The sequence below is a fragment of the Hippopotamus amphibius genome, chromosome 13 (genome assembly GCF_030028045.1).
Source record: "Hippopotamus amphibius kiboko isolate mHipAmp2 chromosome 13, mHipAmp2.hap2, whole genome shotgun sequence".
NCBI classification, from domain to species: Eukaryota; Metazoa; Chordata; class Mammalia; order Artiodactyla; family Hippopotamidae; genus Hippopotamus; species Hippopotamus amphibius.
In genome coordinates this window covers 41,368,794-41,384,269 of record NC_080198.1, presented here as the reverse complement: position 1 = coordinate 41,384,269, position 15,476 = coordinate 41,368,794, and the positions used below count along the sequence as shown (strand labels likewise).

Sequence of the window (15,476 nt, the reverse complement as noted above, 5' to 3'; positions counted from 1 at the left end):
AAGCAGCCAATAAATAAATAAATTTAAATGCCAAGTTGGGGAAAAACATTTAATTGTTTATATTAGGGATACTTTTTGTTCCATATATATTTGTATGTATTTATATTTTAATATATTTATATGTATATATTCTACATACTTATACATATTAAAATTTTAATAGACTTTTCTGCTCTTATAAACATTTGATTAAAAAAATTTTTTTAATCTTTTTTTTAATTAATTTTATTGGCTGTGTTGGGTCTTCATTGCTGCACATGGGCTTTCTCTAGTTGTGGCGAGTGGGGGCTACTCTTCATTGTGGCGTGTGGGCTCCTCATTTTGGTGGCCTCTTTTGTGGCAGAGCACAGGCTCTAGGCGCGTGGGCTTCAGTAGTTGTGGCACATGGGCTCAATAGTTGTGGCCCACAGGCTCTAGAGCACAGGCTTAGTAGTTGTGGTGCACTGTCTTAGCTGCTCCGTGGCATGTGTTATCCTCCTGGGGCAGGGACCGAACCCGTGTCTTCTGCATTGGCAGATTGCTTCTTAACCACTGCGCCACCTAGGAAGTCCAACATTTGATTTTATAATAACTATCACTGGCTAAAAGGTGTCTATTAGGTAACACACCAAAATTTGTATATGGAAACAAGCTTGATTTTTTAAATTCAGTGACTTCATTCAAATTATGTATTTTTATGATAGAAGGTTTGCAGATGAGAAGCTTAAATATATTGGGGATTGGTTCTAGGGCCCCCCTCAGTTACCAAAATTCAAAGATGCTCAAGTAACTGTATGTAAGTGATGTAGTATTTACATATAACCTATGCACATCCTCCTGTATACTTGAAATCATTACTTAGAATACCTAGTACAATGCAAATGCTATGTAAATAGTTGTAAATACAGTGTAAATGTTATGCAAATAGTTGCTGGTGCTCAGCAAATTCTTGTTTTGCTTTTTGGAACTTTGTGGAATTTTTTTTCCCCCAAATATTTTCAATTACAGTTTGAATCCACTGATGGTGGAACCCATGGTTAAGGACGGCCTACTGTATACAGATAAAGGAAGTCAAAGTATAAGAGGGTGGAGCTATTGAGGGAACACAGTATGCGTTTCTCTACTGGCTGTTTATTTAGATGCATGCTTTGTGTTTTCGTGCATTGTATTCAAAATGGAGGAATTTGATTTCTAAGATTGTATGTTGATAATCATCTTTTTGTATTAAGAATAACATTAGATATTAAAGAAGTAACACCATTTGTGTGAAGTAAACTGTGCTTACTTCCTCCCACCCCCAAATACAGCTGTGAGCTTAGAAGAGCGTAGGCCCCTGAGCAATATGAAGAAAATGGATGTAATAAAACCCAGGTCAAAACTGTGTAGTACTTGTCAGCCTTTGTCTCAAATGTGAAACTAAAGTAGGGGCAATGGTATGGCTTTGGCAAGAGACTAAGACAGCAGAAGAGTAAACAAAACTAAAACTCAGTCGTCTGAGGTCATTTAGTAAAAAAAAGCCACCATTTCTTGGAGTCTCTTCTTAATGCCAGGCATGTCACACATATTCTCTCATTTACCCTCACCGATCACATCACTTTTTAATGGAGAGAATGCTAAGCTGGGAAGTTCAGTGGTTTGTTCAGGGACTTATGACAATAAGCATGGAATTGGAATTCAAACCAGGTTTGTAAGAGTTTAAAACCTGTAAGTTTTTCATCATACTCTTGCTAGAATTTGAAGCCGTCATGTTTTGGTAGGATGGTGCAGAAATTGAGGTGTTCAAGATCCTAGTCATTTAAGAAAACATTGTTACTTATATTAAGACATAAGGAAAAAACCTTGCTTTGATAAAATATAAATTAAGGACATTCCATTAAAAGTGGTTTTTTTAAAAGTTTTATCACTTAGAAACTCCAGTTGATTAGTAATCTTAATTCCATCTGTAGGGCAGTACCTAGATTGAATGAAAAATCAGGAGCTAGGAATCTTGGGGGGTAATCTTTAGAATTCTGCCTACCACAGTCACTTCTACAGTAAAACTCTTAATTTTCAGCTCATTCTGTCTGCAGTTTAATTGTTCAGATTTTTAGTTATGCAGGGTAAAAATGATTGCTGAAATAAGTAGCTGGGTGTAACCAATATCTCTTGCTGTCTTTTAAAAGCTAACACTGCCTTTTAGTATACTAAAAGCTTTTTTCTTATTATAGACTGTCTTTACAAATAAATCAAGAAAGACATTCATTCATAATTCTTACTCAGTTTTTTAGTAGTTCATTTATTTTTGGCCATGTTGGGTCTTCATTGCTGCACCTGGGCTTTCTCTAGCTGCGGTGAGCTGGGGCTACTCTTTGTTGTGGTGCGCGTGCTTCTCATTGCAGTGGCTTCTCTTGTTGCAGAGCACAGGATCTAGGCACATGGGCTTCAGTAGTTGTGGTGCACAGGCTTAGTTGCTCTGAGGCATGTGGGATCTTCCTGGACCAGGAATCGAACCCCATGTCCCCTGTATTAGCAGGTGGATTCTTAACCACTGCACAATCAGGGAAGTTCCTATGTGTATGCTTTTTGATGACCATTGTGAGGTGATACGCATAGTTTTGATTTGCATTTCTCTAGTAATTAGTGACGTTGAGCATCTTTTCATGCGCCTGTTGGCCATCTGTATGTCATCTTTGGAGAAATGTCTGTTGGGATCTTCTGCCCATTTTTGATTAGGTTGTTGGTTTTTTTTAATATCGAGCTGTATGAGCTGTTTGTGTATTTTGGAAATTAGTCTCATGTTGGTTGCATCATTTGCACCTCTTTTCTCACAGTCCTTAGTTTATCTTTTCGTTTGATGGTTTCCTTTGTTGTGCAAAAGCTTTTAAGTTTAATTGGATCCCATTTGTTTATTTTTGTTTTAATCTTCTCTCCCCTAACCCATAGTCTCTGTACCCTACCTTTATTTTCTTCATAGTGTTGACCACCATCTGAATTCACTGAATCACTTCCTTGCATGTTGATTGTCTTTCCCATTGCTATATAAGCTCTGTGATCCAGGAACTTTGTACCACTAGTATCTAATAAGGCCTGCCATGGGGGAGATGCTTGTAACTTGGCAAGCATTATGTAGTTAGTAATTAGCAAAGTTAGAATTAAAACCTCTATTTTTGACTGCAAATCTTGAGGCATTTTCTGTGTAACTACTCCTAATGCAGTGTTCTTATAGTTTGTTGAAGTAATATTTTGATTAGAGGCTTATGATCAGTTATGTGAGTGTTGGGTTTTGATTTCCCATGTAAATAAGGCCTACAGGTGTTTGTTGATTGTGATTCTGGATGGTTGCTCTGGCATTACTGGGAGTAGAATAAATCATTGGTAGTTGACTTAACACTAAAGTAGCATTGGCAATGGACTGTTTCTTATCAATGCCATGATCTTTATTTTAAAAACAAGATAACAGAGGAGAGATACTTTGTTATTCATTTGAATCTTACAAAAAGAGCTCATGGAGTTACTTAGGACATTAGAGATGGGACAGGCTGTCCATGATAGCACGAGCCATTGTAGGAAAGCATTTCACATGACTCTTTCAGATCCTGAGCCTGTTTAAGACCTGAAAATGTAGTGGGACATCTCCTGATGCACAGGCACTTAAACAGCATTTAAAAGATTGGGGGTTGTTGGGGTGTGGAGGGATTCTAAAGAGTGAGGCTTATAAACTGCCGTCTGATTTAGAAACAGCATTTTTTCCAGAGTTTTGTAAAGAAGTCTTGTTTTTCAGGACTACTTATTGTTTACAGTTTTTTTTTCTATTTGTTACCTGTGTTTTATCACCTACCTCCTTGTCCCTAGTGCTTGTGTGATGGTTAGCACATGGTAGCTTTTCAATAAATTTATTGACTTACTCCTGGAGTGCAACTTACCCTTGCACAAAACATCTTCTGCAGATATGGACTGATGTGTGGTATTTTTTTTTTTTTTTAATGATTTGAGACTAAAGGTAACTATCCTATGCCTAGATTATCTGGAAGTTTTTTTATACTTCCTTTAGTTTGTTTCAGGACCTCTCAGTTTGCTTTCTTTTTATAGCTTCATGGAAGCATAGTTGATATACAATAAACTGTGCATACTTGAAGTGTGTACTTTGATACATGTTGATATATTTTACATCTGTGAAACCATCACCAGTAACAAGATAGTGAATATATTCATCACCCCTAAAAGTTTCCTTGTATCTGTAATCATTCCCCCTTTTCCCTTCTCTGCGCGAGTTAAACATACATATGACCTAGCCATTCCACTTCTAGGTAGTCATCCAAGAGAAATGATGCATATGTCTGTCTTAAGACTTGTACTAGAAAGTTCATAGAGGCTTTATTCCTAGTATCCCAAACTGAAAACAGTACAAATGTCCATCAGCAAGTGAATGAATAAGCAAATTGTGATATATCCATGCAGTGGACTACTGTTCAGGAATAAAAAGGAATATATATTTAGTTTGAATTGAAGACTGCCATATTTGAAGCAGATTTGTTTTCTTTGTTACATTTCTTATTTTGTATTAAAATTGACTTTCAGAAGATGTGGCACATGTATACGATGGAATATTACTCAGCCATAAAAAGGAACAAAATTATTTGTAGTGAGGTGGGTGGCCCTAGAGTCTGTCATACAGAGTGAAGTCAGGAAAAGAAAAACAAATACCTTATGCTAATGCATATATATGAAATTTAGAAAAATGGTACTGATGAACCTAGTGACAGGGCAGGAATAGAGACACAGATGTAGAGAATGGACTCGAGGACGGGGTGGGGGGGGCGTGGGGGGGGAGGGGAAGCTGGGACGAAGTGAGAGAGTAGCATTGATATATATATACTACCAAATGTAAGATAGATAGCTAGTGGGAAGCTGCTGCAGAGCACAGGGAGATCAACTCCATGCTTTGTGATGACCTAGAGGGGTGGGATTAGGGAGGGTAGGAGGGAGGCTGAAGAGAGAGGGGATATATGTATACATATAGCTGATTCACTTTGTTGTACAGCAGAAACTATCACAACATTATAAAGCAATTATACTCCAGTAAAGATTATACTCCCCATGGAGGAGATATTAAGAAGTTAGTTATAGATGAACCACAAAAAAGATGTAAGTTTTATTTGCATAATTAAGGGTTGATTATTCCTCAGAAACGGTCAGTACAGTTTGTTCTGCTACAGGACTTGTTTCTGTAACACCAGATAGCTTATATGTGGTCAGTAAATGAGAAATGATGTCAGTGATGATGTGTGGGTTTATATAAGATTTTTCATTGGCAAGGAGAGTGGAATAAAAGGAGTAGAATCAAAAAGGAAAGGAAAAAGCTCTCAGATTGGCTGCTGCACAGACAGAAGTTTTCAAGTATGGTTTAAGAACAACAGAGATTAATCCCTGGAAAAACAAACAAGCCAGGTACCTCCCCAACTCTGGTCAGCTTCTGGAGACCTTCCATACCTGCAGGTCTGTACCTGCAGGTTCCAGCTTGGTTGAATCTGTGGTTGCAGAGGGCTGACTGTACTGCACCGTTTAATATGAGGGACTTGAACATCCACAGATTTGGTATCTGGAACCCATCACCAGCGGATACCTGTATTTACTCCTGTGCCCGCCTTTACAACAGCCTCAGTCTTCATTGTTTTAGTGCCTGCAAATCTTTATTTTCACTTCATTGTTTTTGTTGATTGTTATTTCCTGAGGCAGCCGCCAGCCATGCTGAATTGCTTGCTGGAGTTATCCAAGTTATCTCCTGAGGAGCCAACTGTTAATTTTTGTTGGACTCAGGTTACAAAGTTGCATAAATTTTGAGTACTCTGTCCCGACCCTAATTTTACCTCCTTTATTTTTTATTTAGTAGAATGAGACTTTTTTTTCAAGAACACATAGGTAGTATTCTAACGAAATACCAGAATGTTAAAGTAGTTTATTTTAAACAGTTTCGTGGAAATGTATTTCTTAATATTTTTAGCTAATACTTAAATCTTGGTTATGTGTCCAGTGTTCTAAGTGATGGTCAAAGATGAGCTCATCTTGTCCTCACAAGAGTGCCCTTTAATGAGTCTGGTATTGTGTTTATGTTGTGGATGAGGGAGCTGAAGAACAGAGAGGATGAGTAACGTGCCCAGATTCGCACAGCACCCTTAGTCTGATTCCATAGCCTGTGCTCCTGACAGTTGTGCTGCATTGCCTTCCGCACCATGCTGAGTATGAATTAGACTTCAGTATGATTTTCTTATGTAAGTTAAAGTGGTGGTTTTACAGCAGGTTGAAACCTTACCAGCATTAAATTAGATGAAAAGAGTTGCAGTGAACACATAAGGACAGCCTAACAGCCTTCTGTTCAGAAGGTGGGAAACTGGGAAAATGATGTCAAGTGTAAACATTGTTAAATTGTTATAAAATTAGTTTTTTTTGCAAGTTTTCATTTTGTTCATTATGGTTTTAAATTTCTTCTTAGGCATATCACACCTGAAAAATTTTATGTGGAAGCTTGTGATGATGGAGCAGATGATGTACTTATCATCGACCGTGTGTCCACAGAAGTTACGCTCTCAGGTATTTCATGGCCAGATTTAGAAGTGTCTAGAAAGATTTTACACCTAAATTGCAGTAGGTAATGAGATCTATGTCAGTGTGTGGATCTCTGAATGTCTTCTTAGAAAATTTTAATTCCTCCTACCTCGTTTGATTTTTACACATTAATTTTATACTTTTTCCTTTTCATGAAAAGGAGAAATGATCTTGAAAATTTTAGGCAGCTATTCATGAGGATTTAAAATTTTTTTCTTTGTTTCCTTATCAGTACTATAACAGGATTTGTGTTTGTTGATGTGTTGTCTAGCTGTAAGCATTGAAGTATTTGAGTATGAGAAAGTTGTTTTAGCATTAAGTATGTGGAATTTTAACAGCTGCTTTGTTTTTGAAAATATTCATGACTATGAGGATAAATTTTTTTGAGAATTCTGTACCTCAATTTATGAGGATAATTTAATAAATGAAAAATAATATACACATCACTGACTGAAACTTCTGTTTTAGGCAGAGTGATTTTCCCAAGCTTTATCTATCCAGTTATATTTTGGTTTTGCCTCCCTGGGGTGTGAAAAGCAACTTGTTTTTCAGTTGTGTGGAACACTGATTTCTGACTAGATTAATGTGAAGTAATTTTGGTGACAAATTAATGTACCACATGATATCACATATAGAATTTCATATTTCATTTGTTTAAAAATTCACCTCTAGACAGAGTTCTATATTTTTTTTCTTAAGTACAGTATTTGAATAACTATGGAGAAGGCATTCAGTAAATAGTAAATATCCTTTGAACAGATAAAGTGAAACGTGAAAATATTTTGCATAGGATACTAAAGTGTAAGAAAGGTAAGACTATAAGTCTCCATTTCTTTGGTTATCTGCTTATTCTGGTAAGTACTGTATATAGCTTTTCCTTTGACCAAATGAAGTGAGAGCTGTTTCAATTTGATAATTTGGCATTTCCTATGACTGTTGCTTGGTTGCTGCTCTCTGAGAATAGCTGACTGGTTTTAACCACCGCTGATGTACTTCTAAAGTTTAGTCCCACTACTTCTTTATACCATACTGATACAACCTAGCAGTGTTTTTTTTTTTTTGGCCTTGCTGTGCGGCATGCAGGATCTTAGTTCCCCAACCAGGGATTGAACTCATGCCTCCTGCAGTGGAAGCACGAAGTCCTAACCACTGGACCTCCGGGGAATTCCCTGCCACCTACTGTCTTATAAAAGCTTTAGTATGGTTGTATTTTCGATTATTTTTTGACCTTTCAGTGACATTTTATTTGTAAGTAGAGATTGCAGACCCATTTGAGTAGACAAACCTAAAGGTCTTGAATAGTTTGGATGTCAAAATGATAACAAACAGTCATTGGTAGACACATGAAGAGATACTTTGACCTGAAGCCAGTGATGATGAGGGGCTATTTTTTTTTTTTTTTTAGATCATATCACTCCTCATTCTTTCTATACGAGAAGGCATTTTTTTTTTTAACTTATATATTTTATTTATTTATTGGCTGTGCTGGGTCTTCGTTACTGCACACAGGCTTTTTCTAGTTGTTGAGAGTGGGGGCTACTCTTCATTGTGGTGCGCAGGCTCCTCATTGTAGTGGCTTCTCTTGTTGTGGAGCATGGGCCCTAGGCGCGTGGGCTTCAGTAGTTGCGGCACATGGGCTCAGTAGTTGTGGCTCATGGGCTCTAGAGCACAGGCTCAATAGTTGTGGTGCATGGGCTTAGTTGCTCCGTGGCATGTGGAATCTTCCTAGGGCAGGGCTTGAACCCGTGTCCCCTGCATTGGCAGGTGGATTCTTTACCACTGCACCACCAGGGAAGTCTGATGAGGGGCTATTGATCAGAGTTTCTCTGCCAGTTTCCTTTTACTATTGGGAATGCAGACCATTGCCACAAAAAGAGGGATGTTTTTTCTTCCATGAAAAACCAAAATGGTCTTAGGAGTTATCATAGTTTTATTGCTGTTACACTACAGGTAATATAACTTATAGCTCTCTCAGTAGTACATTTAAAATTATCAATGATGCTCAATATATTCAGAATTTTTTCTGAGCTTTTCACTGCATTGGTATTTCCGTTTTTCATGGTAGTTAATTATGGCATAGCATTGCTAAATAAATTGAATAATTGAGAGAAACAAGACCTTATTCAGAATTACATTATTCAGAATAACAGAACTGCCTTTAAGAAACAGGACTTGAGTTCACAGCAGTGTTTCAAAATGGGTTCCAGGATGACAAATAAACGGTGACTGAAAGAAAAATTTTATAGCCACATAAGTTTGGAAAAGTCTGAATTAAACAGTGGAACAGCTTTCTTTTACTGTAGGCCTTCTCAGAGCCTTTAATTCCCTACTGTGCATTGTGACTCTGGGAGAGGGAGTGGAGTTAGTATGAATGTAGCAAAATAAGCTTCTTTGACTGGGAGACTCTACCTCCTTCTTTTGGGGCATTATTCCTTAAACTAGAGTTCTGCAAAATATGTTTTGTAAAACACATTGGCTTAAAGTTTAACAACTGTGAAATGAACCTTGTACTCCAAGGTACTCTTTATTAACAGGGCCATTAGTGATAAAATTGCAGCTAATGATATTACTTCTCTGGATCCCTGTGTCAGTTTCTGTTAGACACGAGCAGGAGGCTTTTCCTTCCTCCTTATTCTCTTGGATCTTTGCCTCCATTTCCCACATTCTTATTAGGGAATAGGCGAGTCCTTTTTTTTGCATTCCATTTGTTGCATGTTGAGATTAAAATCTTGTCTCAACTTCCATTTACTTTCTTATTCTCTTAAAGTTGTAAAGATTTGATTTCTGACAACAGGTTGAATAAATTTGGTTGAAAATTCATTGGAAATAACCCTTAATGTACGTAGTGAGGTTGCTGAAACATGTTACCTTTTTTTTTTTTTTTTTAAGTATTTATTTACTTGGTTGCGCTGGGTCTTAGTTGTGGCAGGAGGGCTACTTAGTTGTGGCATGTGAATTCTCAGTTGCAGCATGCTTGTGGGATCTAGTTCCCTGACCAGTGATCAAACCCAGGCCCCCTGCATTGGGAGTCTTAACCACTGTGCCACCAGGGAAGTCCCTGAAGCGTGTTACTTTTGGCACCATATTCTAGACAGGCAGAGACCTTTATATGTAACGTGGACATCTTTATTTTATATTCTGCCAAAATGGAGCTCTAACACTAAAGAGGGAATATTGCTTTCTTAGAACAAAGCATGCATATTGAAGTAACCATTGAAATGAAACAATTTCTCTCAGTTGGTGAACTTTTTCTAAGTGATTTTTCTTTTTTTCTTTGAAGTCAAGAAAGATATTCCTCCTTCGGCTGTCACAAGACCAATATTTGGTATACTGGGGACAATCCATCTGGTGGCAGGTAAGAAAAATAAGCTAAGATGGACAAAGAAGGTAATTAAATTGACACTATTAGAGTATAGGATGAAGGCACACTTTATATCTTGCTTTAGACAATAAATCTATAGGTGTTTGTCATTAATTTCTAAAAGTAATATATCCCAAATAGCAAGTAGTTAAATTTAAAAGCCTGAGGTTCTATTTTTTAAAGTTTTGATTTTGGTTTTATTCAACTAGAGTTGAACTCTTTAGTCAATTAGATATTTTTCATAAATTCTAAGAGTATTTAAATAAAAATTTTAATGCATTGATGGACCAGAGTATTCTACACCTTCAGCTCCATACGGGGGTTGAATATAACATACTGTGTGTTAAAGAACGTTGCCTCATTCTGAAAGTGATTTTTTTTTAATTAATTTATTTTATTTTTTATTTATTGGCTGCATTGGGTCTTTGTTGCTGTGCACTGGCTTTCTGTACTTGTGGAGAGTGGGAGCTACTCTTCATTGCAGCACGCGGGCTTGTTATTGCTGTGGCTTCTCTTGTTTCGGAGCATGGGCTCCAGTAGTTGCAGCACATGGGCTCAATCGTTGTGGCTCTCGGGCTGTAGAGCGCAGACTCAAATAGTTGTGGCTCAAAGGCTTAGTTGCCCTGTGGCATGTGGGATCTTCCTGGACTAGGGCTTGAACCGTGTCCCCTGCAATGGCAGGCGGATTCTTAACCACTGTGCCACCAAGGAAGCCCTGAAAGTGATGTTTTTTATCTAAATTTTATTTCACTGAACTTTTGAAAAGTTTCTGTTTTATCAGGCATTGTGCTGGATGTTATTTATAAAAGATGCAAGTCCTTTTCCTCCTGTAGCTTGCAGTTGAACGAGAGAGGCATTTAAATAGTAAGTTGTTGCAGAACAGCGTGACAAGTTCTAGGAGGGAGATGTACATAGGAGAATTTTCAGGGAGGGCACTTGTGGTTAGAGCCTTGAACAGATCTGAAGAATTAATCTAGTGGTATTAATTAATCTAATGATATACTTGTTTATTTGTGGGAGGAGGAGATGGCCAGGATCAGGGTTGGTGTATTAATGCATGGTGCTGTAATGGCTGCTGCTGCTTCTCCCCCCCCCCCCCCATTTATTTATGTATTTAATTGGCTGTGTTGGGTCTTTGTTGCTGTGCGCGGGCTTTCTTTAGTTGCGGTGAGTGGGGACTACTCTTCATTGTGGTGCGTGGGCTCCTCATTGCTGTGGCTTCTCTTGTTGTGGAGCATGGGCTCTAGGCGCGTGGGCTTCAGTAGTTGCAGCACATGGGCTCAATAGTTGTGGCTGATGGGCTCTAAAGCACAGGCTCAATAGTTGTGGTGCACGGGTTTCGTTGCTCCACGGCATGTGGGATCTTCCTGGAGCAGGGATTGAACCCCGGTTCCCTGCATTGGCAGGCGGATTCTTAACCACTGCACCATCTAGGATGCCCCTGTAATGGCTTCTTGATTCCTGACCCCTCATCTTTGGAATGTTGCAGTAACCAGTTAGTAATACTGCTCCAGCACATTTCTCTACCATTTAGAATGACGTGAAGGACACAGGAGGGATAGGTATCTGCAGGGCCAGATATCATGACCTATGATGCTTTAAGCTACACGTTGGGAAGTGCATTAGCAGAGGCCCCTATGCTTTGGGAATGACAGGAGAGAGAGAGAAAGAGAGAGAAGCATTTTCTGTGTCTACTTTCCATCTGCTAGGATCACTACTCTGGTTACCAAAAGCTTTTGCTTTTATCTTTTTGAGAAAAAATTTGATCTTTCAATAAAAATTTTTCTAAATAATATGCTGGTCTTTGTATTCATAAATTATAAGATTGCTTTTTAAAAAGTACGGGTCCTTTATCTATTTAGCACAACTTTCCCCTTTATTTATATTTATTTATTTTGGCCAAGCCACGTGGCTTGTAGGATCTTAGTTCCCTGGCCAGGGATCGAACTTGTGCCCTTAGCAGTGAAAGCACAGAGTCCTAACCACTGACCTGCCAGGGAATTCCCGCAACTCTCATCTTTGGAGTTGAAAGAATAAGGACTCCTACTTCTGGCTTTACAGTTTCTTATTTATGTGTATTTGGCTTTGCTTTTTGCAGGTAATTATCTAATTGTCATTACCAAAAAGAGAAAAATAGGTGAATTTTTCAATCATGTAATCTGGAAAGCAACAGATTTTGATGTCCTTTCTTATAAGAAGACAATGTTGCACTTAACTGATATTCAGGTAAGAACTGGAAGCACTTACTAATTGCAGAACCCAAAGAAGTCCCATGGGGTGGGTGGGAAAGGGAGGTGGAACACAAGAATATTTGATGGATTTCTTTTAAGTCTAATTATTTAAAGAATGTGTAGAGCATGGTCACTGTACCTACCTAGCCCTAAAATGTTTTTGTTTTTTTTTTAATCCTTCATATATTTTATTGCACTTGGGTTTTTTTTTTTTAAACCAACTTAATTCTTAAAATAGGAAATTTCATACAAGAGAAAAGGACAGACTGAAAATGCACATGTACTCAACACATTTAACTTCGTATCCTTTTTGTGAAGAAATAAAATATTAGTTATCTTTGAAGTTCCACTCATCCCATTTGATTCCCCCCTTCCCCTGGGAGAAAGCTTTATTCACTTTTGCCACATGGAAATATAAGTGTGTGTGTGCATGTGTTCATGTTCAAACAGTCCTCTTTTTGCACAGTTCCTATATGCATGGATTTCAGTTACTACAGTTTAGTTAATACCAGTTCCCAACAACACAGTTTAAATTTGTTACCATGGTGTATTGACTAAAGAATTAGCTCACCAAAGATGAAAGTGCAACAAAACAAAAAGTGACAACTCTAAAAGTGAAATTCAAATTGAACATGGAGTATAGAAGAAGTAGTTGATGGTGGGAATAAGAAACTCTGGATATGCCGCCAGAGGTCTCAGTGAAGGTAACGTTATTGACATTAATGGTGAAGTGGTTGTGATGAAAAGGTTGAAGGTGTCCCAGAGAAAGTGATGTCACATTAAAGCTTCACAGAAGTATTCCATGACATTAATAGTGCAAAGGATTGAGTGTTAGAAGCTGGTTCAGGCTTAGGTGCACAACAGTTCACCAGGGTGTAGAAAAGATGGTATCATAAGTTATATGATGAGAAGAATGCAAGCACTGTTCACACTATTCTTAATAAATTTTTGACAAGAAATGAAATATTTTTAATTATCAGTTTCTAATATTCTAAATTACAGTATACTAAATAATGTTAGTTTTACTATTTTTTCATTTCCCTATACATTTATAATTTACAGTAGAAGAATTTTTAATGTTTTGATTAAAAAATTTTTAAGTTGTGGAATGATTGTAATTTTTCCTATTGATTATTAAGATGGTTTAAGATCATTAAGATTAAGATAGCATAGTCATTTTTATAGTCCCATCCTGTAGTGCAAAGTGAAGACTGCCTGTATTCATATTCAAACAAAATTTTTGCTTGAAATATTTTTTAAAACTTAAATGAATGGTATTAACCCTGTTCTAGTTTTTGAAAATTACTTTTTTAAGTCAGCATTGTTTAGAGATTTACATCTATTGAGTATTTGTCTTCTAAATGCACTTTATTTATAGTATTTACTCTTTAAAAATTTTAGGTTGTATTTTTATTCCCAAGATTACAAAAAGTTTGTTTTTAAAAGAAAGCTAATTATTCTAAAACATGTATCTTACCTATGATAAACATTAAAAAAAAAATCAGCCCTAGCACCATTGTCTGATTGACTAAGTAAAGCTGTAGAATATGGTTTTTACACTTAAAATTTCTTTTTTACTGTGTATATATCAATCAATATATTAATATGTTCTTTCCCTATGAGACGTGATAACTTGAGGCAATAAAAATGGTTGTATTCATTTAATAGCCCAGTAATATTTTCTTGAACAATTTCTTCTTGATTGCTGTGGTTTGTTGTCAGGCTATGTAACGAAGTTTAGCATTCCTCACTATTTTGCTTTGCTTATTTATAACTTTTGCTTTTTAAAAAAAAATGTTGAGGCCAAATTAAAAATTTTGTAGTATGTAGATTTGTAACATGTAGGTTAATATGTTAATCATTTGCTAAACATTAAATGTTACCAAACATTAAGAAATATTTTTTAAAACAAAGGTAAAAACAAATGTCAATCTCGATATTCATTGGGAAAGCCAGCTAAAATGATCATCAGAAAATAAATAGAAATGCTTTTTACTAGGTCTTCCTTTCTTATTGAAGTACAATTGACTTACAGTATTATATTTTAGCTTCAGGTGTACAACATGGTCAGTCAGTATTGTTATGCATTATAAAATGATCACCATGATGAGACTAGTTAACCACCTGTAACCATACAAAGTTACTACAGTGTTACTGACTGTATTCCATATGCTATACATTACATCCCCATGACTTATTTCTTTTATTAATGGAAGTTTGTATGTCTTAATCTCCTTTACGTATTTCACTCATCCTTCCTACCCGCCACCCCCCCCCCCCCGCCAAAACTGGCAACCACCAGTTTGTTCTCTATCTGTGAGTCAGTATCATTTTTAATTTCTTTCATCAGTGTGGTTTTTTTTGGCGGCGTTGGGTCTTTGTTGCTGCATGCACACTTTCTCTAGTCGTGGCAAGCAGGGGCTACTCTTCATTGCAGTGCGATGACTTCTCTTGTTGTGGAGCACAGGCTCTAGGTACGTGGGCTTCAGTAGTTGTGGCATGCTGACTCAGTAGTTGTGGCTTGAAGGCTCTAGAGCACAGGCTTAGTAGTTGTGGCGCATGGGCTTAGTTGCTCCGTGGCATGTGGGGTCTTCCCGGACCAGGAATTGAACCCATGTCCCCGGCATTGGCAGGTAGATTCTTAACCACTACACCACCAGGGAAGTCCCTCATCAGTGTCATATTGTTTCCAGTGACAGGTCTTTTTACCACCTTGGTTAGATTTATTCCTAGGTATTTTATTCTTTTTCATGCCATTGAAAATGGGATTGTTGTCTTAATTTCTCTTCCCGTTAGTTTGCTGTTACTGTATAGAAATGCAGCAGATTTCTGTATATGTTAGTTTTATATCCTGCCATTTTATTAAATTCATTTATTCTATTAGTTTTTTGGTGGCATCTTTACTTCAGGGTTTTCTATATACAGTATGTAATCTGCAAACAGTGACAATTTTACTTCTTTTCAATTTGGGTGCCTTTGAATTTTTTTTCTTGTCTAATTGCTGTAGCTAGGACATTTAATAATATGTTGAGTAAAAGTGGTGAGAATGGGCATCCTTGTCTTATTCCTGATCTTAGAGAAAATGCTTTCAGCTTTTCACTCTTGAGCTTGATGTTGGCTGTAGGTCTGTCTTATATGGTGTTTGTTTGTTTGTTTGTTTGTTTGGCAGTCTGTGAGATTTCAGTTCCCCAACCAGGGATTGAACCCAGGCCCTGGGCAGTGAGAGCAAGGAGTCCTTACAGCTGGACCACCAGGGAATTCCCTGGTGTTTATTAATAATGTTAAGGTGTGTTTCCTTTATACCCACTTTGTTGAGAGGTTTT

At 37.3% G+C, this 15,476-nt stretch overlaps 1 protein-coding gene across 1 annotated transcript in view; it reads left to right on the top strand.

Annotated features, from left to right (window-relative positions):
* Nucleotides 1-15,476, top strand: part of SACM1L (SAC1 like phosphatidylinositide phosphatase) — a 68,255-nt gene that overhangs the window by 12,276 nt on the left and 40,503 nt on the right. Inside the window, exons 2-4 of the mRNA XM_057706856.1 lie at nt 6,449-6,546; nt 9,842-9,916; nt 12,021-12,148. Coding sequence (XP_057562839.1) covers nt 6,449-6,546; nt 9,842-9,916; nt 12,021-12,148 — 301 coding nt within the window. The remainder of the gene's footprint in view (nt 1-6,448; nt 6,547-9,841; nt 9,917-12,020; nt 12,149-15,476) is intronic.